We start from the raw sequence: 25,053 nt of genomic DNA on the forward strand, positions 1-25,053 counted from the left end.
TTCTGGTCTGATTAATCCCATCATATGTTACTTGATTCCGATTCTTTAAGACACTTCTTGCTTTCAAGTTTAGAAACTTATAGTTAAAACAGGAAATAACTTATATGCAAGAGGAAAGTGCTCTTCAGAAGACTTGAAAATAATGGCATCAATTTTAGAGTGCCTATGAAATCCTGGACCACTCTTTACTGATAACATAGTGTTTGGTGATGATTAGTTTAACAGTTTTGAGATAAAAAGCACCCATCCTACAAAATATATAATTCTAGTCAATTTACAGCACAACAAATAAAAGATTAGCCCTAGAAAAGATAAGATTGCTATGATCCTGAAGGAGTGACAGATATTTTCAGTAAAGTAAAAATATGCAAAACTAGGACAAATGTTTGAACTGATTCTCAGGATTTTCTGCTGAAGAAAAACAATTTCCCAGGCCTTCTATCCTTCACATTTCTTTCCTTTGGTGAACACAGAGTGTTAATTCCTGTTACAAGATCAAGAAATCTATAAGTGATTTTAACTGCCTATATGTTATGTATACAGTAAGTATAAACTCTCTGATGTATTTAATCATGAACATTCTTAAATAAGTATTTTTTAACTTATTAGAATATTCTTAGCTTCTGAAGTTCTCCTTCATCTAAGGTACACTGAGGAATGTTTTCATATTTTTTAACTTGTGAGACTAAATTTTTCAGAATCTGCCATTTTATCAATCTGAGCATATTATAAAACAATTTGATGCCATATAAAATGTGTTTTCAAGCATCCTAATGAATCAGAAGCTTGAAAACCATTGAGTACAAGATATGTTGGGATGATGGGGTCCTATTTTCCACATAAGAGTTGGTTTACAACCTATTACTTCCCTGCTATAAAACAGTGCTAATTAACCTTATAAGATGTCACGCTTAGGTTAACACTGTGTCACTATTACATAACAGCTTTCACTCCATGACTGGTTTCCTTTTTAATATTAAAACCGATGGTCTCAGGAAAGGAATAGTAAAGTGCACATCATTTGTCTAGTAGCTGGGGAATTAAATGCTCCATATGAGTAAAAACTGAAGGTAATTGAAATTTAAAACTTAAAATTTTAAAGGTATATTTTAATCATTTGGATGAAATCCTTCTTAAAGGATCAAATTTTTCTGCATTATTAAACAAAATATTCTCTGTGGCATTCAACTTTATTTTCTGGAGCGAAGATCACTTCAGCTTTTAACACATTTTAGTAAAGGGTGGTTTTAGAAGAACTAAAGGGATTAAAACTTGACATGCTTTTTCCTCAAATGTTTCCAAGGCCCAGTTTTATTATAATGTGTTTAATGCAACAATTTCAAATCTTTTAAGGTATGACTTATAATTAAAAACAGCATATTTGGCAACCTTACATACTACACAGATACATGTACACAAGAAAAATTCGTTTTCACTTAAGCCTGTGACATTTTCTTGACTCTTCTTTTACTTCTCTATAATTTCCTTTACTCATCTATTATTTTCTGTTTTTGGTTTTTAAAAGGTCTCATACAATTGATTTTGTGACTCATTAATAAACCGCAACTTGCAATTTAAAAACACTGCATTGGTGACCTGCAGGAAGAGCTGCTATCTTTTGTGGGTGCTCTTGTCCCTGCACTGAAAGGCTGTTATATGTTCACTCTTGCTTCTATAATATCATGTCACTATATTCATCCTTGTACTCGCTGTTTTGAGTGGCAGTGCTTAAATCCATCACTGCTCACATTTTAGTGAATTTTTCAGCCCACAAGTCACTGCAGGTGCTGGTCTATTTTTTTCTGCATTTTACAAATTTTTATTTTTTTCCTTTCTTTTTCTTTTCAATAGGCATCTCAGATACTTCTGATGATCTGAGTTTGTAAGAGTTGGGCTTTAAGACCCTCATTGATCACTGAGAAATTCTATTCTAATCAGAACCATTTGTAAATGTTCATATTTCCAATAATGGAATATGGTTTGCTGCTTAAATTTATTTTTACAACTTCAAGTTCAGAGGCTACTGCCTGTTTTAGGTAATGTCTTAATTGAGATTGTTGTGTAAAAAGTATGCAACACAAGAAAAATTTTTAGATAATTTCTTTGAATAAGTGGCTTTCCAGGGAATAAGTTTTCTAAGTTTTCTCAATCATTGAAATAATACCAAATCTCTACACTGATTCTGAATTAATTTTGTTTTAAACATTTATTCCCTCCACACATTTATACAGAAGTGACAATCAAAATATTTTACAATTGGTTTTATAGGCACAGAATAATTCACTTTTCAGTAAATTGTACTGGTGTCTACCAGAGGTATATTAACTTCAGATTTATGACATGTATTATAGAAAAAATGCAGAGAGAAAAAGAAAATATTATTGAATGGTACATGTAGAAGAATAGGCCAACATTTCTTTAGTAAATCATTCTTTTAAACTATGAATTTTTTAACCAAGGAGTCAAAAAGTACCTATCCTAACAGTCTAGTCAAAGTATATGAGAGCATCATTCCACAAAGATGTCTTAAATATATTGGGACATCTTTGTAGGTTTCCTGCTGAACATTTACATAATCCCTCAAAATAATTGGTTTTTTGTTGCAAGAAAACTGCTTACCTGGAAATGTTCAAGAAGTACATTTCCTCTATGGATCTATAATCGTGGTTCTGCAAGCTCTTATGGGACTTTCATAAGACATTGGAACATTTAATTGAAAATGATTGAGTGCCCAACACACCACAGATGCCCAGCCTAAATAACAGCAGTAGAGATTACTGAGAGTCAGCTTCTTGTTTCAAAAACAAAACCAAATATATTCAGTCTCATTTCCAAGATAACCACTTGTGTGTTTCCAGAGAGTCAATGTGTGATTAAATTTTCAAGCCATGAGATGGAAGCAAAAGACCATATGGGCTTCAGAAAAGAAACTCATATGGGAAGGACACCGCATGAATGTATTTTTTTAATTATGGAAATTTAGAACTCCCAGTATGATTTCCTAATATTCTACCTTTGAAAACAAAATAGAAAAAACTGACTATATTGCCTTTAATTTTTAATTAATCAGTTGTAACAATTTTATATCACTCTAGATACCAAATCACAGTGTAAAAACAAAAAAAAAAAAACATTCTCTGGAATGTTAACATTCTATTAACAATGACTGCTTATACAGGAATCTATATGATAAAGACACCTTAATAATGTTTATTCTGTCAGTTTGGAAATATATTATGTATGATATTTAAAAAGAAAGACATGTTCTTGAAGAGTGTTTTCTTTTAACTTCTTCCTTACTTTATTTATCCTCTAAGGCTTTCCATTGTATTATATTGAATTGGTACTCTATTTGCACTAATATTACTTTGTCATTATAATCTGCAGTCAACATAAAATTTAGAATGTAACAATCTGCTTTTAAAAGCAAATAATTTCAACAGTTAGTGACTATTATTAAAGTAATATAAAGTCTAGACAGAATACTGAGAAAGGTTTAGGTCCACTTAGAAACTTTTTAGATAATATTGTGAGAGGCTAACACTGGTGTGGATTTAAATAACTGCTGTATTTTACAACTATTTGATTGAAATTTGAAATTTTTTTGCAATTTATGAAAGTTGCCTAACTCTTGTCAACTTCACTGAGTTATTGTGAAAATCAATATGATAGAATTGAAAACACTGAACAAGCAAGACTACAAAACACCAGTGTTGTTAATTTAAAAAAAAAAAAAAATCTTGTTTGTAATCTCAATTCTACTATTAACAGAACAGGTGACTCCATACAGTCACATGACCTCCAGGAGACTTGTTTTTCTTCATCTACAAAATGGATATTATTATAGCAGCTTTTGTAGACTTTTAACACAAGGCAGTTGTGTAGTTTCAATATGACCATCAAAAATGAGAAAACTTATAAAATTGTGATAAAACAAGATATTATATATCACAGACCCTGGATTATTAACCATTCATGACACTTGCCATTCTCAGTTTGGGTTAAGACCTTCTAGATTTTCTGCATTCATTCTTTGGCAAAACTCACTAACTGGTTACTAGTCTCTGTAATCCCAATAGTACTGACTAGGGCTGGACACAATGGTACAGGCTTGTAATTCCAGCAGCTAGGGAGGCTGAAGCAAAAAGATCATAAGTTCAAAGTCAGCCTCAGAAACTTAGAGAGACCCTGTCTCTAAATTATACCCACACACACACACATATATATGAAGGACCGGGGATGTTGCTTAGTAGTTAAGGGTCTCTGGGTTCAATCTCCAGTACAAAAATAAATAAATAAATAAATAAATAGCCCAGTTTCTATATGAATTTTACCTTGACTTTAATCTGGGTTTCTTTGATGTTCAAACATGCTTATAAAAGCTCAAAACATTGTTTAAGAATGTGTTTATTCTGCTTGGAATCTTGAATTCCAGAGTTGATAAAGGAGCCCAATATCAGCATATATATTAAATATATGTTTAAGACTTCTGAGTCTGATAATTGCTGAGATACACTTATGTAATTCCTTGACCAAATAATAATTTGTCATTATCCTTATGCATAGAAAATTATTTATCAATGGACATTTCATATATATGGTCATTAATCTTTAAACAATTTATTTACTAAATTTCAATTCTTAATTTTAGGGATAAAAATTACTTTTTGTATAAGATTGAAGCCTAGCATAAATGGTGGACTTTAGTGTTACAATGATTGGCCAGTGTAGATTCATCCATATAACAAATGTACCACTCAGGCACAGGACATGGATCATGAGGGAGGCAATGCATGTGTGGGGAGAGGAGATACATGGAAACTATCTCTATTTTCTGCTCAATTTTGCTATGAACCTAGAACTACTCTAAAAATAAAATTTATTAATTAAAAAAATTACTCGATATGGTCACGTAACTTGCTCAAAAACACTGAGGACATAGAGTATACACTTATAATCCAAATTCAGGTCTGGATTTCTCTCTCTACACCATAAAGCATTTTGTGCCCGAGCATAACAGCTTAATCATACTATCTTAACATAAACATAGACTTTGATGGTTAATTAGAAAACTTTCTAGAGCAGGAAAGAGATAGATATTCTTTAATAACACCTTTCATATATTAAGTCAAATTATGTGAATTGCTATCCTCATTGATCTACATTGTTATTTCAGAATCATATTTTTTCCTATTTAGTGAATTCACTCTGGATGATAACTTGCCTTCATTAACTTCTGGAATGTTTTGCCATTTCTTTTGACTAATTGCATTGCATAACAATTAACAAATAATCTGTGATTTGTATAAAGGTATGTCAGGCTGAAAAAACTAGCTTGATGTAAAAGTGTTTTGCCTTAATTTTTGTCTTTTTAAATGAATTATGTTGATAGAATAATGAATTAATACATACATATCAAATTTTATCCTCAATTCTTATCATTTCCAAAATGGACATGTAATTGTTCCTTTAACAACACCTCACTAGTTGCTATGTGGTATGTGATCTGTCTTCCTAAAGATTAAAATCTTTCTTCTTATACAGATTAGGGATGTTCTTTGCTGTGCAATTGTGCATACTAGATTTATGCCAAGAACAAAAGAAAAATTGTGATTACCGGAAGGTAAAATATGAAATATAAACACTGTGTTGATGCACAGAAAAATTTATCAAATTCTATCACTATTTTCTTTTAGATAATAAATGCCAAAAACACATTTATTGAACTGAAAATATCCCATTACTCTTTGGAATTCATAAAATGTTAAACATGGAATTGAAATGACTGATGATCTCTACATAGCTTGTGGGGTGCAACCCCACACCATTTAAGGTCATGACTTTAATGTAATATCAAGTTTTTTTTTTTTTCTCCCTCCACTTTTATAAATGGAGAATGCTGCTGCCTGAAAGCTGTCTGGGAATTCAGCCAAAGAAAGAAGAGGGTTGCAAAAACTCTGGGGACTTGAAAGAAAAGTGGCTGGCATTAGCTTGGTCCTCACTTTAAACTAAAATTAAAACAATAGACAGACATGTACAGTAATCTCTCTTTTAAGGAAAGAATAGAATGGCTCTATAGTAGTGTCAAGTGGAACAATTTGGTTCTGGCCCAAGTTATGCAGCTGTTCCACAGAAAAATGGCAAAAGGCTTCAGTCCAAAGCAGGCAAATAAGGCATGATTGTTCATAAATAGTCACTGGGGCCCTCACATTTAGAACAAGGAAAACAACATTAGCATGCAGCAGGGCAGCCTACAACATGAGTCTCAATACAACTTGGGCCACACCATCATTTTATGACTTGCACAAAAGATAATGGTGTTATTTTGTCTGCTAACAATAAACCTAATAATGATTAATAACTCATTCTTCAAGAAACCATATGTTGGTCAAACATTTTTTTTTTTTGAGAAATAAAGAAGGTTTGGTCATGGATTAAAGATATTCTTTAGGTTAGTTAGAAGATGTAAAGAAAGCATAAATTCATTATACATTTCTGACTTGCTCATTAGAGGTAGATGAGGTAAACAGTAACGGTCATAGAAATTAAGTGTCTGGGGAGACAACTGAACTGAGACATAGTGCTGCTTCTCAGTGGTGCCAAAATAACAAAATGGGGAACCAGGTGCAATAGCTGCGATGTAATGGAGCGGAACTTTGGCAGTGATCACCAGAGTGAACAGGCAATTCTCACCTGCCCATTGGATACGTGTGATATCACAGACTTCATTTTTACTCTCATTCCTTTGATTTTATCTTAAAATATAAGCAGCCTCCCTACTATGCTTTTGAATTATATTTTAACTTTAAATTTCAGTTTTCAAAGTTTTTGTCATTCCTTTTCCACTTTTTATGAATCAATTTCTGAAGTAGATAGCTTTCTCATTAGTGATTCTGTTCCTTCTCCACTACCTATAAACTCCTTGATTAATCCATTTCAATTTACCTTCTGTTCTGTTTGCTCTAATGAGAGTATTTTCTTTATGATCAGTAAGACTTCCTTCTGGGAAAATCCAATGTTTTCTTTTTAGTCTTCACTTCTTTTTTGACCTATCTGCCTCATGTGGCACTGCTGGAGATAGAATATAAACTGCAGAGAGGCTACAAGGCAAATTGTCTTCAAAGAGGTTAATTGCCTTCATTTATTGGAAGTGAGAGTTACTTTGAAAATGGAGGTGAGTTGACTTCAAGAAAATTAGGAAAAGCAAGAAAATCAGCGGTCTAAAAGAAGTAGGAAATCAAAGAAGCTGACCATAACTTTACTGTCAATGACCTGGCAGCCTACAGAGAGGCAAAATAAAACGGCAAAAATGGATAAGAAAACATAATATAAGAAAATATGTTAATTTGTATTTATCTGTTGACCGTAGCATAAAGGTTACAACACTGCAATCTCTAAGGATAAAGGTCAAATATAATAACCATTTTCAGCCCTAATGGAGCATATGAGTTAATTGCTCAATTAATTGTACAAGTTAGGGCTTTTTATATGGGAATAAACTCATGTCAGAATGGCCAGTTGAGTAGAAATTTGCAAGTGTTTATAAAGAGCATAAATAAAGAAGAAAGCATGATAAATATATATATGAGACTAACAAATTTTTTACTATAAAGCATCCAGGGTTTCAACTTCAGTGCTGAGAATAATTGTGAGCCTCATTATAGATTCTCAAAAATAGGTTTGGCCAACCAAGTGACAATTTAGACTCAGCAGTTGAAGTAGTAGCAAATAATTGAAAGAATATAAACTGTAGAAAGACTGAACTCAAAGTCCTGACTCAACAATCTTAAATCTGCACAAATAAGGAAAATTCGAATCACACTTTCAAGACTTGGTTTGCTCTTCTGTAAAATAGGAAGCTTATCTATTTACTTTCTCTGTTTAAAAAGTGAGACTAATCAGGATCATCTGAGAAAAGTCATATTTTCTATTTCTTAAATAAAATAAGAGCCAATGTGGTGGCACACACCTGTAATTCCAGTGACTTGGGAGGCTGAGGCAGGAGGATTTCAAGTTCAAAGTCAGTCTCAGCAAAAGTGAGGTGCTAAGCAACTTGGTGAGACCCTGTCTCTAACTAAAATACAAAATAGGACTGGGGATATGACTCAGTAGTCAAGCGCCCCTAAATTCAATTCCCAGTATCCCTCCCCACCACCAAAAAAGAGATTTTGTGCTTGGTGTTCATCTGCAATTCAGAGGATTATTATACATCAAAGTTTATTTCTAGCTAAATATGGCACCTCTATTTGATTGTATCTGCAGTGAGTGACATGGTCTACTTGAAAATACATTTTCACAAACCCCATTGTTCAACTATTCTCATGAATAAAATTATTTTGCTCTTGTTGGAGTAGGCATAACATCCAAGAACAGACAGACAACTGGATGCTCTCTGAACATGCAAGCACTTATTCCTAAACATCTTCAGTACATTTAACCACATGGATTGACTATATCCACGTGTACACATATGCACTTTTGGATAAATCTGAAGAAAAACAAAAGAATTAAAACAAAATTGTTTGCTTTGTCCTTATCCTCCTCATGTTCCTTCATATCTTCAAATGTGGGTTCCTGTGATTGTCAGAAGAAACAGAAAAAAAAGAGAGGAGGAAAAGACATAGTTTGAAAATAACATTAGAAAGAATCAAGAGTTGAGATGGAAAAGATACTTGAGAAAGAGATTTTTGTTTTGATAGTGGATACACAGAAACAGAGGAATTCAGCATTTAAATGTGTCTAAAGCTGACTAAAGTCCATTACACTTCTTTCTCTAAAGTACTGAATTTATGGCCAAAAAATATCTTGCTCAAACTATAATGCTGAAATATACTAGTTACATATAAACCAGAATATTGTAGTAGAAAATGTTTTCTGTAGACACCTTAAGTTCCTCAGAAAGTTAGAATTATAAAAATGAGTTGAGCAGTCTATGTAGCCAAGTTACTATGAAGAAAACATTTCCTTTTGAGGTATGAAGTGACTTCTAATATATTTTAAAATATAGAAAAATAATAGAGTAACCATAAATTGTTCCTGAAATTAGTATATTTGTATCTTTGAGAAATAATTATTAAAGAGAAAATAATACTAAGATATTATAATCTATAATAAAGAAGGCATTGATTCACTGAGAATGTTAAAAAGATAATGGTATGCAAGTGGAGAAGTTAGAATATCAGGTTTCTGTCTTACAATTTTTTTATTTGTTCTTTTTCTATCTTACAATTTTTAAAGAAAGCTTCCTCATGGGATAATATGATACCTACACTTAAATAAATTATATATTATTGAAAGCAAATTTTTAGTCATTTAACCTAATTTTCACAGAAGCTATCTCATGTAGCTATATACAGAGTACAACCAAATTCCTTTTATTTAAATTTAAAGAGAATGAAAATCAATTGTAAACATTTTTAAAATCAAGCAAAAAGCTAAGCCAAGACTATTATTGTATTAGAAGAGTCACAGTATTAAATGATTTATATTTGAAAAATTCACATTTAAATTTCACATAAAACAACAGGGATCCTATGAGTTAGCTGTTTATAAACATTAACACCACAAAGTAAAGTTTAGAGTTGAGGTGACATTAGCATACATCTATTCTAATAATGAAAACATTGAGCTTCTGAACTTTTCATTCATAATAACCAAGTTTATTGCATTCACAAATTATGTCTCATTGGGTGCCACATAGGTAACATGTATTTGAATTTTCTTATTTCGGAAATGATTTCCCATTTAAAATCTGAGCGTATTTGTGGATGCTTCCATATTTTCTGTTTTGTTTGGGTGAACTAAATTCAGCAATGTAGAAATTTTATTATCAATCTGATGATATAAATTATGACTGATTAAGCCTACAATTCTAAGGTTGAAATATCTTACTATAAGAAAAGAGAGAGAGAAAGAGAGAGAAAAAGGGAGAGGTGGGGGTGAGGGGAATCACAGCTGGAAATCTTCCCAGAAACTTCACTAGATGACAAAGTAAAAACCAATCTTCTACAGACACTTAATGAAGACATGGTTCATGGGGTTTTCTGTTCTAGAGATCACTTTGCCCACTAAGAAAAGATAAACACAGTGGATTTCTACAGTTAAACCCTGCAATCAAAGGAGGATAAAAGAAAAAGTGAAAAACTTTATTGCTCATTAAATCACTTACAGTGGTTTTCCTTTGGATTCACAAGTCAAAATTAAAGGCTGTCCTTCTTGTGGAAAAGGAGTAGATGGTATAATCTTAACTGATGGTGTATCTAGGAAGAAAGAAATATTAAGGAAAATGATTAAACACACATGACATAATAATTAATAACTGCATTCATTATCTGCATGTTCAGCATTTATAATATTTCTTATAATTGTTTATTCTTATAAGATTGCTTACATTTGATGAAATACAGTATGTAATTTTAAGAAGCTTGTATCTTGTGCAAAGCTAACAAAAATATCTGAATATCTTATGAACACCACTGAAATCTGAATTTAAAAGTGAAATTGCAAAAGTGATTCAGAGGAATATCAAGCATTTCATACAATTGTTTCTTCAACTATTTATAGATGGCTATGAATACTATTATTATGGACTGAATGCATTTATGTGCATTTGAATAACAACACTTTCATTGTTGCAGGAATACCAGGGCCTCATAATACAGAACCCCCAATGAACACAAGATCAAGTTCTTTCTCAGAAGCATTATGGAGAATCTCTTTGAAAATACAGTAATACAGCACTGAGCACATGCTGCTAGCTCTAAAGTACAGTTGGCAAATTAATTTAAAAATCTATGTATAATATTACTAAAAGTTAACATTTTGTTTTATATGCTACAACAAAATTTTTAGAAAATTATTTTTCCTTAAGAATAAAATCATCACAATGGAAGGAATCAAGAATACCCCAAAACATTTAAGATATATAAAATTCTTTAATCAACACAAGAGTATACATTTCTTAGAAGAAATGAGAAATACAAGCTAAAAATACACAGACAATAGACATTCTTTCTTAATCCATTAAGCAAATGCATATAAATAAATAAAATAAAACATAAAATAAGCAAAAATCTCATCCTGGTTACAAATAATCCCATATATATGTCATGGTAAATAACTGTGGTATGTAACAATCTCCAGAGAAAAATGAATAGAAGAAATGTGACATATTTCTCCACCAAGCAGAAGACAATTCTTCCTGCTTGATAGCCCTTGACTGGAACATCTATATTTTTTCTATCTTTGGATTTGCTATAATTTGGATCTAAAATGTTCACCAAAGGTCCATGTATTAAAGGCTTGTTTGCCAGCATGTCGTGCTATTAGAAGACTGTGGAACCTTTATGGGTGGTGTGGGGGGGTACATAGTGGAAGAAGTCATTGGGGGTGTGCCCTTGCAGGGGATATGTGGAAATGTGGAACCTGGTCCTTTCTTGTGTTTCTCTTTGCTACCTAGCTACTAGGAGGTAAACAAGTCTCCTCTCACCAAATGTGCTCCCACCATGATGTACTGTGCCATCCCAGCCCCAAAGTAACAAAGTCAAACAACCAAGTACTGAAAACTTTGAAACTGTGAGCCAAAATAAATATTTTCCCATATCAAATTCATTATCTCAGGTGTTCTATTATAATAACACGAAGTTGATTATCTTGGGTCTGGAATGGAAGCATTGGGTTTTCCTTGCCCTTGAGCCTACACACCTTTGGACTGGGATTAAACCCACAAGTCTTGTTTCTGAGACTATCAGACTCAGGCTGGAGCTACACCAGTGACTTGCTGGAGTCTCTAACCTGATGCCATTCTGCACAACTGGGGACTTGTCAGCCTCCATGAGCATATAAACAATGCCTTATAGTATATTGGTTTTTAAAAAATATGTGTACACTACTCACTATTTCTCTGGAAAGCTCTAACTACAGTATTTTAACAAATAAAATCTGAAGCATGTCTTTTATGTGGAGAGGGTTGTCATCTCAGTAGACCCTGGAAAGTTATATAGGAAGGGAAGGAATAAATAAGGCAAATAAAACCTGTTATTGAGCACATTACACTTCGGGCAACCTAAGTTCAATCCTGGTATGCAATTCTGAGAGATGATGTAGGACAATGCTGCAGTTGTTTGACTTGATGGGCAAGAGAAAGAGTATATATGGAATATTTACCAATGCTCATTAGAGCTTGGTTGAGGATTACTCCTGGGTAAAGGGGAGAGATGTTAGTTTCAGAGCTCTACTGCTCTGCTCATAAAACAGTACTGGTCTGTGCCAAAATGATATGTCATGTCATCACAGTTTCTACTTCAGTAGGGTAAATTTAGAGAACTGTGGTAAAGGACAAACATAGAATATGTTCTGATTTTGCCTAGCTCTGTCTGTTCAGTTTAAGTAGTTTATTAGAGGTGAGGATTTGTAAAGCAAATGATCCCTTGAAGTATGATTCAGCATTCCCCTTAGATCTGCCATACAGAATTTCAATTATAAGCAAATGCCAAAGCAGAAAATATACTAAGCATGTATTTCTATGAAACTAGCAAGAATAAATCAAATAACTTTCAAGATACCAAAAATCAAGGAACATGATACAATAGACTTATTATTTGACTTCAAATTATTAAAAATGTTGATTAATTTTATTTTTCCAAATGAATATGAAAACTGCAAAGATGATTTTAAAATGGAGATAAAAACTTAAAGAAATCTTCCTGACTTTCTTTGACAATTTCCCCTCTTAATACACAATCACACACACACACACACACACACACACACACACACGTACATACACAATCCTGCTTTAGATCACTGGCTAATCTTTTTATATTATACTGGGTTGTCTTTTTCTATTTAACCCTTAAAATTTTGGGGTCAGGAACAAAAAGATTTAGAATCTGTTCTCATATAATTTTTTCTCTTTGTCCTTTGAGCCAAACCCATTCTATCTACTAATCATTCACAGATTTTGACACAGAGAAATTCTGCTCTATGAGCCATACTTTCTTATATGGAACACCTATTTAGCATGTCTCAAAGACATGGCTCATTCGATATTCACAAAATGAATTCAAAGTCCGCAACCTCCCCTTGACATGTCTCTCCTCTAGCAATCATTAGATTGATAGATACCATCAAATGTCTCTTTTCCTTGATCTTTTCTATAATCAATTAATTAATTGTTTTCTATAATTTATCCATAAAATCTGGTAGATTTATCTGCTACATAATTTTCATATCCACTTATTTTTCATACCTCCAAAATCACTTCTTTTGTCTAGTTTGCCAAAAAACGTACAGTTTCCTTTGGGTCAGTATTATAGCCCTCTAAATCCTACTCAAGAACTAAACAAAATTATCTTCTCTAAGCAAGAATCTTATCACATCAATTTTTTCTTCTTTCCTTTTTTTCCATTTTGTTTGTTGCTGTAAGGGGGATTAAAACCTGAGCCTTGTGCATACTAGGCAAACGCTTTACCACCAAGTTACATCCAAGTCCCACATCAACTTTTTGACTAAAACCTCACATAGTAACCTCTACTGTCGGGATAAAAAGAAAAAGAAATATTAAGTAATATAAGTCCTTCATGATCTGTCTTTCTTTAATTTCTTGTCCTTTAACTATCTGTTTCATTCTTTGAGTTACATGCACTTATGCTTTCTTCCAGGTCCTTTAAAGAATGTTTCATCTTAACTTCATACAAATTGTCGGAAATGCTGCATTTTGGGAGTATCTTAACTCTTACATATCTTTTAAATCCTAACTCAATGACATTTGCTAAGGGTAATCAATTACCCTCTAATTTGTTCAGATGCATTTGTTACATATTATTCACCCTTATGTAATTTTTTTTAAGTCACAGCTGTATCCTGTGTTTTGCATAGTGCTTTATACTAAGTTTAAGCTGAGTAAATAATTACTAAATGTTTTAGTCAGGTTTTTTGCTGCTGTAACTAAAAGAACTGACAAGAACAACTTTAGAGGATGAAAAGTTTATATGGGGTCACAGATTCAGAGGGCCATAGATGACTGGCTTCATTCCTTGGGGCTTGAGTTGAGACACCATGGCAGAAGAGTGAGGAGGAGAGAAGTCACTCACATTATGATCAGGAGCAGAGAGACTCTACTTGCCAGATATAAAATATATATACCAAAGGCATGTTCCCAATGAACCTCCTCATCCAGCCACACCCTACCAGCCTTCAGTTGTCATTCACTTAATCCCCACCAGGGGATTAATTAACTGGGTTAGGGCTCTCATAACCTAATCATTTCACCTCTGAACTTTCTCACAAAGTCTCACAGGTCAGTTTTTTGGGAATACCTCACATCCAAACCATAACACTAAATAAAGGCAATAAAATTTCTGATGCATCTTATTATAAATTTGGTACAAACTTATGAAATATTTTTGAGTGCTTAGTTGAAATTTTGTTGATGTCTGCTGCACAGATAATTACTCTTAAATACTTATGTCACAAACCTTAGATTAACTTTTAATCTTAGCTCACATTTACATTAATTAAATGTATATTGCTAATTGTCTTCCTGTTACAAATTTTCTGCCTTAGATATCATTAGATAATAATATCCCATGATTTAAAATGGGAATGTCGTTTTTAATACCAGTACTACATGTATATACTGTTTTTCTCTCATCATCTGGTCTTGGCAGGAAAAACACTCAATTGTGAACAGATTTACAAAGGTATTATGCCAAAATGCTAGATTTTATGACCATAAAATATCATTAATTTCTCTTTATACATGATACATAGCAATACACACAAAATTACATTAGTAATACGTCAGATTCTATAGAAGTGTGTTTACTGCTCTGAATTTGCTCTCAAATATTTTTTTAATAACAAGAAGTAATTTGTATTCTGACAAATTTTTACTTAATGACAAAAATTTGTCATTATTATTTTATTTTTATCTTTAATATACTGTATCCATTAAGGAGTTGATCAAGAAGTGTCAGGTTAACATATACATATATATGTGCATTCATATATTCATATGTAAATTATATATAAATATATAAATTCTAAAGTATATATTTACATGTATATAAATGCTCTTTTTTACTATTAAAGTCATGTTAATGTGAAGGAATATATATATTCTTCACTGGCCAAGATTTCTTCAAAATGTTTCTTTTAATAAGTGAAACACACATCTAAACATTTTTATATTAATTATTTTATTGCATATCAAAATGAATGTTTTCAGGAATGATGTACTATACAATAGGTTTTATGATACAGATTTTATAAAATAAACTTAAATTTATGCACATACCATTGATCTTTTTACTAATCCAAATGTGAATAAAATTGAGAAATTAAGTACTATTTAATTCAATCTTATCAATGCATACCTTTGCTATGTCATCTATTAATATATTTTTAAAATTATGTTTTTTCTGTCTATATTTATTAAATTATTTGTAGGTTTTCTTCTAGGTTGTAATTTTTCCATACTTCAAAACATTGGGAATATTTCTTAAACAGAAAATTACTTAGGTATCAGGGTGATATTGACTTCATAGAATGAGTTTGGGAGAGTTCCCTCCTCTTCTATTTCATGAAATATTTTGAGAAATATTGGAATGAGCTCTTCTTTAAAGGTTTTGTAGAACTCGGCTGAGAACCCATCTGGTCCCGGACTTTTCTTTGTTGGTAGGCTTTTGATGACTTCTTCTATTTCATTACTTGAAACTGATCTATTTAAAATTGTGTATGCCCTCCTGGTTCAGTTTACATAATTCATATGTCTCTAGAAAGCTGTTGATGTCTTTGAGATTTTCTATTTTGTTGGAGTATAGGTTTTCAAAATAGCTGCTAATTATGTTTTGTATTTCACTTGTGTCTGTTGTGATATTTCCTTGTACATTCTGAATTTTAGTAATTTGAGTTTTCTCTCTCCTTCTCTTTGTTAGTGTGTCTAAGGGTTTATTAATTTTGTTTCTTTTTTCAATGAACCAACTATTTATTTTGTCAATTTTTTCTATTTTTTCTTTTGTTTCAATTTCATTGATTTCAGCTCTGAGTTTAACTATTTCCTGTCTCGTACTACTTTTGGTGTTGCTCTGTTCTTCTTTTTCTAGGGCTTTGAGATGTAGTGTTAGGTCATTTATTTGTTGATTTTTTTCTTCTTTTATTGAATGCACTCCATGAAATAAATTTTCCTCTAAGTACTGCTTTCATAGTGTCCCAGAGATTTTGATATGATGTTTCTTTGTTCTCATTTACCTCTAAGAATTTTTTAATTTCCTTCTGATGTCTTCTGTTATCCATTCATCATACAATAGCGTACAATTTAATCTCCAGGTGTTGCAGTAGTTTCTGTTTTTTACTCTGTCTTTTATTTCTAATTTCAATACATTATGATCTGATAGAATACAAGGTATTATCTCTATCTTCTTGTCCTTGCTAACATTAGCTTTGTGGCATAAAATATGGTCTATTTTAGAGAAGGATCCATGTGCTTCTGAGAAGAAAGTATATTTGCTCTTTGTTGGATGGTATATTCTATAAATGTCCATTAAGTCTAAATTATTGATTGTGTTATTGAGATCTATAGTTTCTTTGTTCAATTTTTGTTTGGAGGATGTGTCCAGTGGTGAGAGAGGTGTGTTAAAATCACCTAGTATTATTGTGTTGTGGTCTATTTGATTTCTGGAATTGAGAAGGATTTGTTTGACTTATATGGATGAGCTACTGTTTGGGGCATAGATATTTATGATTGTCATGTCTTGCTGATTTATGCTTCCCTTAAGCAGTATGAAATGTCCTTCTTTATCCCTTCTAACTTTGCCTTGAAGTCCACATTATCTGATATGAGGATGGGTACTCTGGCTTTTTTGCTGTGTCCATGTGCATGGTATGTTTTTTCCCATCCTTTCACCTTTAGTCTGTGGGTATCTCTTTCTATCTTTCTATGAGATGAGTCTCTTGCAGGCAGCAAATTGCTGGATCTTTCTTTTTAATCCAATCTGCCCATTTATATCTTTTGATTGATGAGTTCAGGCCATTAACATGCAGGGTTATTGAGATATGATTTGTATTTCTGGTCATTTGTCTCTTTTTTTTTTTTTGACATGACTTGGTTTCTCCTTTATTTGTCTGTTCCTTTCAGGTAGTTCCTCCCTTTGCTGATTTACATCGTTGTTTTTTCATCTCTTCCTCATGGAATATTTTGATGAGAATGTTCTGCAATGCCAGCTTTCTTTTTGTAAATTCTTTTAACTTTTGTTTATCATGGAAGGATTTTATTTCATCATCAAATCTGAAAGTAAGTTTTGCTGGGTATAAGATTCTTGGTTGGTATCCGTTTTCTTTCAGAGCTTGAAAAATGTTGTTCTAGGCCCTTCTAGCTTTTAGGGTCTGGATTGAAAAATCTGCTGATATCCATATTGGTTTCCCTCTGAATGTAATTTGATTCTCTCACAGCCTTTAAAATTCTGTCTTTATTTGGTATGGTAGGTATTTTCATAATAATGTGCCTTGGTGTGGGTCTGTTGTAATTTTGTGTGTTTGGAGTCCTATAAGCCTCTTGTACTTGATTTTCCATTTCATTCTTCAGATTTGGGAAATTTTCTGATATTATTTCATTGAATAGATTGTTCATTCCTTTGGTTTGTTTCTCTAAGCCTTCCTCAATCCCAACAATTCTTAAATTTGGCCTCTTCATGATATCCCATAATTCTTGTAGATTCTGTTCATGATTTCTTACCATCTTCTCTGTTTAGTCAACTTCATTTTCAAGATTAAATATTTTGTCTTCAATATCTGAGGTTCTGTCTTCCAGGTGTTCTATCCTATTAGTTAGGCTTTCTATGGAGTTTTTAATTTGGTTTATTGTTTCCTTCATTTCAAGGATTTCTGTTTGATTTTTTTTCAACCTCTAACTCTTTATTGAAATGATCTTTTGCTTCCTGTATTTGCTCTTTTAATGTCGATTGGTGCAATCATTCAATGCCTGCATTTGCTCTTTTATCTCATCATTCAGTGCCTGCATTTGCTCTTTCATCTCCTCATTTGCTTCCCTGATCGTTTTAATTATGTACATTCTGAACTCCCTTTCTGACATTTCTTCTGCTGTGCTGTCTTTGGATTTTATTGCTATACCATCTAGGTTTGTTTGGGATATTTTCTTCCCTTGTTTTCTCATGTTGCTCAGGTATCTACCCCTCTAGTAGTGAAACTCTGGGATATTGCAGATTTCCTCTATTGACTAATATTGTCTCTGTAGATTTCCAATAACTCACCTCTTAGCCTTCAGTAGCGAAGTCTTGGAGAAACTTGATAATGCGGTGCTCCACTAGGAAGCTGCCCCTCTAGGGGTTGTGGCCTTCAGGTGGGATATATTCCCTATTAGTGGTCAGAGGCACCTCCACTTGTTGACTGATGGTCAGCCAAAGGAGGACTAGGCAGCAAACAGGGGCACGTCTGATCTGGGCCTGTGTCTCTGTTTCTACTACTCTGGTGGGAAAGCCTCGCCCAGGGGGGAAGACTCACCCGGTGGGGAAGTTTCGCTGGGCAGCTCTTCTCCTAGAAGTTCCCTTCAGTCCAGAATACCACCTGGACTGGGAAACCCTCCTCTGCGATGTTCTCAGGGGTCCTGACCTACCGCCTGGGCTGGGTAGCCGGGCCCTGGGAGGGACTCCCTCGCTGAGCAGCCCTCCTCTGCTACATTCCCTGGGGACCAGAGCTACCGCCTGGGTCTCGGACCCTCACTCTGCGACGATGCCTCTCACTGTGCGGCCCTTCTCTGCAATGCTCCTGGTTGACTGGGTTCTTGGCTCCAGCAGGGTTGTCTCACTGGGCCACTCTACTTCTTGAAGTTCCCTGTGTTTTGGGACTACTGCCCCATCTGGGGAGCCCGATCAGTGGGAGAGACTCACTCGGTGGCTCTGAGTTGGTCCCTAGTCTCTCAATACCTCCTCTTCTTGAATCCTGAGTCCTGTCAAAGGTCCACCAGTCTCCTGTAGGTGTCTCAGGAAGGGAGCTGCCTTTCCAATGATGATGGCCATGCCCTCAGGAATAATTCAAAATGCCTGCACCAGCCTATAAAGAAGCCTCTGGCTAGCTCCACGATGCAGGCAGGCTGGCTGGTCTGCCGGCTTGCTCGGCTTGCTCGGTGATGGCGACAGACCTCAGAATGGTAGTTGGGCGGAGTTGTTCAGTGATGGTGTATGTCTTGGGGCCTGGTGGTTGGGCAGGTTGGCTGCCCACCACCTAGCTCCACAGGCAGGTGGGTTGGGTGCCCACCGGCTACCTCCGTGATGCAGGCGTCCTGACTCACTCACCAGCTAACTCCACGACTGCAACCCATCAGTGATGGCCTCATTCCTTCTTTCTATAATGGTATTTCATTCTTGTGGAATGAGGATGCTTACTTTATGCTATTTGATGTTGGATATACATAACAAGCTTTTAGATTTTTACAGGGGCTCATAGACAAGTGTCTTGAGTATCAGATGAGACTTTGGACTTAGACTTTGGGAAATGCTGAGACCTTTTAAGAACATGGGATTCTTGGAAATGAACTAAACATATTTTGCAACGTGAGATAAACATAAGTTTTGGGGGTCCAGGGAAGGAATGTTATGGTTTGGGTATGTGTTGTCCTCCCCAAGCTTCTGTATTTATGCAGAAATATTCAGAGATAAAATTATCGGATTATGATAGCCATAAGCTAATCAGTTTATCTTACTTTTAATGAACTGACAGGTGGAAACTCTGGGTGTTTGTGGTATGGCTACAGGAGGAGGGTCACTGAGAGTATGCCCTGGAAGGCTTCATCTTCTCAGGAGTCCCTTTCTCTTTTCTCTCTGCTTCCTGGATGTCATAAACTGAGCAGATGTCCTGAGCCACACCCTTCTGCCATGATTTCCTGTCTCACCTCAGGTCACAGCAATGGAGTCAGCCCACCATAGACTAAATCACTAAAACTATGAGACGAAATAAATTTTTCTTTCTCTAAATTGTTCTTGTCAGGTATTTTGGTCACAATGATAAAAAGCTGACTAACACAAGGCCGAATGAATAGACAAATGAATTACAATCTGTTTCTCACAAAATGCAAGAAAATGAGAAAGTTTTGAACAAGATTTTAATAAAAAAAAAAAGGAATTTATTCTTTCAAAAATACTGTCTTGGTCCTTACTATCAACCTCACAAAATGTGAAGTTATTTTAAATGTAAAATGTTCTCCAAGACTTTTCTAGGAAAAAATATGTCATTCTTTTGACTCAATCTTAACATTTTTTTTAAATATGAAGAAAACATTTTTTCTTAAGCATTATTTCTTTTATCTGAAAAATTCTAGGACTCATTTAGGAAGAAACACAATTACAATGGAGAGATAGATTAATGAACCAAATATTCCTCTTTTTAAACAAAAATTCAAAAGTTTTATTAACTTGGGATGTAAGAAACTATCACGTTCCATTTGGATGATTCAGGTTTAGAATCAAAGTAAAGATATTGATCCAATGGAATGGATTTTCTATATTCTTAACAAAGATTGTGGAAGATAACAGATTTGTGATTAAGCTACTATTAAATCACTTAATGGAACATCTTAAAAGCACAGCTCTTAAAGTGTTTGGTGTCAGTGGTTCAACAATATCTATCAACACTAAAATTTTTTAAAAGATCCTTCAAATCAAAAGGGTCACCAGTAAGAAACCCACCTTATTTCTTCTGTAATTAACAAACTATAACAGGAGCTTACAGTTACATAAAAGCAACATTTAACCCATTATGAATGATGGGAAAACTACCAAAGAAAAGAAACAACCAAAGACTAACACCTAATATTGGCTTATGGAATCCTTCCATATTGTATGATTTATGAAGTGAACAAAGATAACTTAAACTGTTAACAGTAGTCAAATGCATTGCTCACAGTATTACATGGTCACTGGTTGAAATGAAAGAATTATTTTTGTAATTTTATTTGTCCTCAAACATTATTTTATGTGAATACTACCTAATGATTAATTCATTTAACGATCCTCATTTTTTTTGCGAGGTGGGTACCCAGGATTGAACTCAGGGGCACTCGTCCATTGAGTCACATCCCCAGCCCTATTTTGTACTTTATTTAGAGATAGGATCTCACTGAGTTGCTTAGAGCCTTGCTTTTGCTGAGGTCAGCTTTGAACTCAGGATCCTCCTGCCTCAGCCTCCTGAGCCACTGGGATTATAGGCATGTGGCACCAACCCCAACCCATTGTACAAATTATGAAACTAAAATTCAAAGGAGTGACTTGACCAAGTTCCACAATCATAAATCAGTTTGATATTTCCCTACACTGATCTTAACACACTTCAACAAGTTTGTGTTTCCTGTTTTCTCCTAGACTACACTAGGGATTAGTGCTCCCCCCGCCCCCTCACTGCTGGGGATTTGAACCCAGGGCCTTGTGCTTGTGAGGCAAGCACTCTACCAACTAAGCTACATCCCCAGCCCGGATTAGTGCTTTTTGTTACATTCCTTCCTCAAAATCAGTTCTTTCTCTCTCTGAATTAAAATCCAGTCCAAGACTCTTTGACTACATATGATCTGCATATTCTAAATCCTGACCATCAATGTTCTGGTCTGTGTATGACATCTCTCTGCCTTTCTCTTCCTCTTTTTTTTTTTTTTTTTCCCTCTCTTTCTCTTACTCTTTCATATCACCCTCTCACATTGTTTTTCTTTTTGACAAATGAAAACTTTCCTTTAAAATATAGTTCCTTATCTTATTTATTGTTATTGGTATCCATGTATGATTCTCATTCACAAATAAAACAAAAATATTTCCACAACAAATCTTTCTTAAGGGAAATTTAATAAAGATTTTAGTATTTTTCAGATGATTTATTTATAAATATTTGCCTTATTGCAATGTTATTATAAAAAGGTTTCCAAACCAAAGAACTGATATAACACCTTTATAAAAATCTCTTGGTACTCACACTAATTTTGAAGAAAAGTGTGTATACCACTTCACCTTTGTGAAGCCACTGGAGTTCACACTAAAATAGAAATTCTCAACTATGGGAAATTTTGCAAAGATATTTGGCAATGTCTATAGACATTTTGTTTGTTAAAATGAAGGGGATAGATGAAGGGTGTACCAGTGTCATCTAATGGATTAAGGCTAGGAATGCTACTAAATAATGTAAAATGCACAGGACAATACGCACAATAAAGAATTGTCTGGTGCAAAATGTCCAATAAAACTTTCCTCTAAAATATTCCCAACTACTCTATTCATTACCTATAGATGTCTTCCTTGTTACTACAAAATAGGAAAGCTAGAGAATTGGAAAACTATGTGCACTGATTAATGGGATATTTGGCTTTCTCTCATATTGCTGTTTATTCCTGAAATGAAATAAATGTATAAATAGTCTGAGTAAGGCCAGGATGATACCTGAAATAAAACATAAATCAAACTTGACCCATATTTCAAGGTCCATCACATGTTTTTGGGAGCAGTGTGGTGATATGGCAAGGGTTAACCAGAATCATTTCAGTTGAAGAATTATCTGCTATTCATTTCCCATGTGTAAAATTGCCTTTTACTAATATGTCCAATTTATTTTTCCTCTCTGTAATTTTTCAGTAAAACTCAAATTCTCAATTTCTATTTAACTCAGATTTCTTTTGGCAATGATCAAAACTATCAGGTACTTTCCTTTCAACAGTGTATTAAATTCCTTTAAATTCTAGTGAAAATAACTTTAGTGGCAATCATTCATTTATTTGGCAAATGTTTATAAATCACTGTGTGCACAAGGCATACTGCTATCTCTGTGCAACTGCTATATAACCACAAAAAATAGTAACCCATAAGAATTTAATATTAATAAAAAATGTAACTCAAAATCTACAAAGTTCTGGACTGGGGAGATAGCTCAGTTGGTAGAGCGCTTGCAAGGCAAGCACAAGGCCCTGGGTTCAATCCCCAGTACTGCAAAAAAAAAAAAAAAAAAAAAAAACTACGAAGTTCTAAATTGTAGGCACCATAGTACTCCCATGATGCAATGTGGTAGTTACTGAGGGAATAGATTACACACATTTGACAGAAATAATGATAGCTACCGGAGAAGTGGCATTTAAATTATTCAGGGAATATACAGTATTTGATCTGGTAGAATTTTTGTAGAGGGAAGGAAGAGGACAGAATTTGAGAAGGAAAGATGACCAAAAGATCAGTGTCTAATAAAAAAATTGAGTTATAGATGAGGCATCTGGAACCATGTAGGGTGTGCTATATGGAAGAGAACATTGAGAACACTATTATAGGGGGTTATATTTTCAAAGCTTTGTGTGTCAGATTGAACAGTTTGGGTATTATGTTAGAGGCAGTAAGAAATCACCTTAAGTGAGTGCGTAACTGACTCAAACAAGTTTTAGGACATGTATTTGGCAATGTGCAAAACTGAGTGGTTTAAGAAAACATCAGAAGGAATATGCGGTTAACATAAAAATGAACCTTAAGGAAGATCTTAAAAGAATCTAGAGGTCATAAAAATACAGGCAATAAATGAATCAATATATTATTTATTTTATTCCACATTTTTACAATTATATAATTGATCTTAAATTATTTAAAGTGTATTTGATATAGGTTTTGTTTTTGCTTTTGTTTTTAGTACTAAGGAATTGAACCCTGTATGCTTTACCACAAAGTTACATCCTAGTCCTTTTTATTTTCTATTTTGAGACAGTGTCAATAAGTTGCCCAGGCTGGCCTAGAACTTTTGATCCTCTAGTTTGTCTCTTGACTTGCTGGGAAAATAGGCATGTGCCACAGTGCCTAGCAGTTTTCAGTTATTTTTAGGGAATAATATGATTTGCATTTCTTCTTTCTTAGAGATTTTTCCAAACAAGAAAGTTAAAATTTTCTTTTTGAAATAGATTTTAAATGATCTTATTCCACAATAAAGATAAAACATTGAAATGAAACATGCTTAAATTTGAAATATATTGATATAAAATATTCTTAAATCTATGATAAAATTTAAAGTTATGATGTTGCTGCATTCCCCATATTATAAAAAGTCTTGAGATTTCAGCATCCTAGAATTACTATACTATTAACTCACCGTTTGCCTCCAAACTATGATAAAAATGAGAAAGAGTATCAAGACATCCTAAGAGTAATGCTATTCAATAGACCAATCACCAATCACATGTGCTACTTAAATTTAAATGTAGATTAATTAAAATTAAATCCGCAATACAGTTTCTTAATCACAAGAAACATTTCAATTGCTTAGTCATCACATGTCACTATACCCAGTTTGGACCTGGGTATGGAACATTTCTACCAATGCAGAAAACTGTATTGGACAGTTCTGCTGCAGCCAAGGTTTACACAAAAATGATATAAATAATTACTGTCACCTACACTTCTGCACTTTCTTTGTTTATAAAGTTGCTCAAGTTTTGGATTTTTTTTTCATGAACATTTAAAAGAAGTCTAGAAATCAAAGCTCCATCATGACAGTTCTGATTGCTTTTATATTGATTGTTTCAGCCTTTATGATCTCAGTTCAGAATTCAGAATCTTTAATTTTTTTGACCATAATGACAAAAGAAGACAGAAGAAAACATCTAAAAAATTTTAGAATAATCAGGAGATAGATGGAAAATTTTAAAGATGTTGGTGAAGAATAAGTGTTTACTTTCAATATTATAGATAAAGCTAGTCAGTCACAACATTCAAAGTCATGAACACAAAAGTTACTCTTAAAAAATAATAACTCAAAATGAATCATAGACTTAAGTATAAAGAACATAAAACTATAACAAACATAAAACTATAAAACTTCTAGAAGATAAGGAGAAAGTCTAAGTTTCCCAGGGTTTGATGATAAAGCCTTTATAGATACAACATGCAATGTGTGATCCATGAAATAAAAAGTTGATTAAGTTGGAGTTCATTAAAACACTTTTATTCTATGAAAGTTACAGTTTAGAGATTGAAAATACAGGGTATACACTGGAGGAAATATAAATAATATATAGGATAAAGGACTGATAGCCAA

General features: G+C 33.6%; 1 protein-coding gene across 4 annotated transcripts in view; it reads right to left on the reverse strand.

Annotated features, from left to right (window-relative positions):
• Nucleotides 1-25,053, reverse strand: part of Cadm2 (cell adhesion molecule 2) — a 1,011,411-nt gene that overhangs the window by 95,343 nt on the left and 891,015 nt on the right. For all 4 annotated transcript variants that reach the window (XM_047563029.1, XM_047563030.1, XM_047563028.1 and 1 more), the window contains one exon: nucleotides 10,169-10,259. In XM_047563029.1, the coding sequence (XP_047418985.1) occupies nucleotides 10,169-10,259 (91 nt within the window). The remainder of the gene's footprint in view (nucleotides 1-10,168; nucleotides 10,260-25,053) is intronic.

The sequence above is a fragment of the Sciurus carolinensis genome, chromosome 9 (assembly GCF_902686445.1).
Source record: "Sciurus carolinensis chromosome 9, mSciCar1.2, whole genome shotgun sequence".
Taxonomy (NCBI): Eukaryota; Metazoa; Chordata; class Mammalia; order Rodentia; family Sciuridae; genus Sciurus; species Sciurus carolinensis.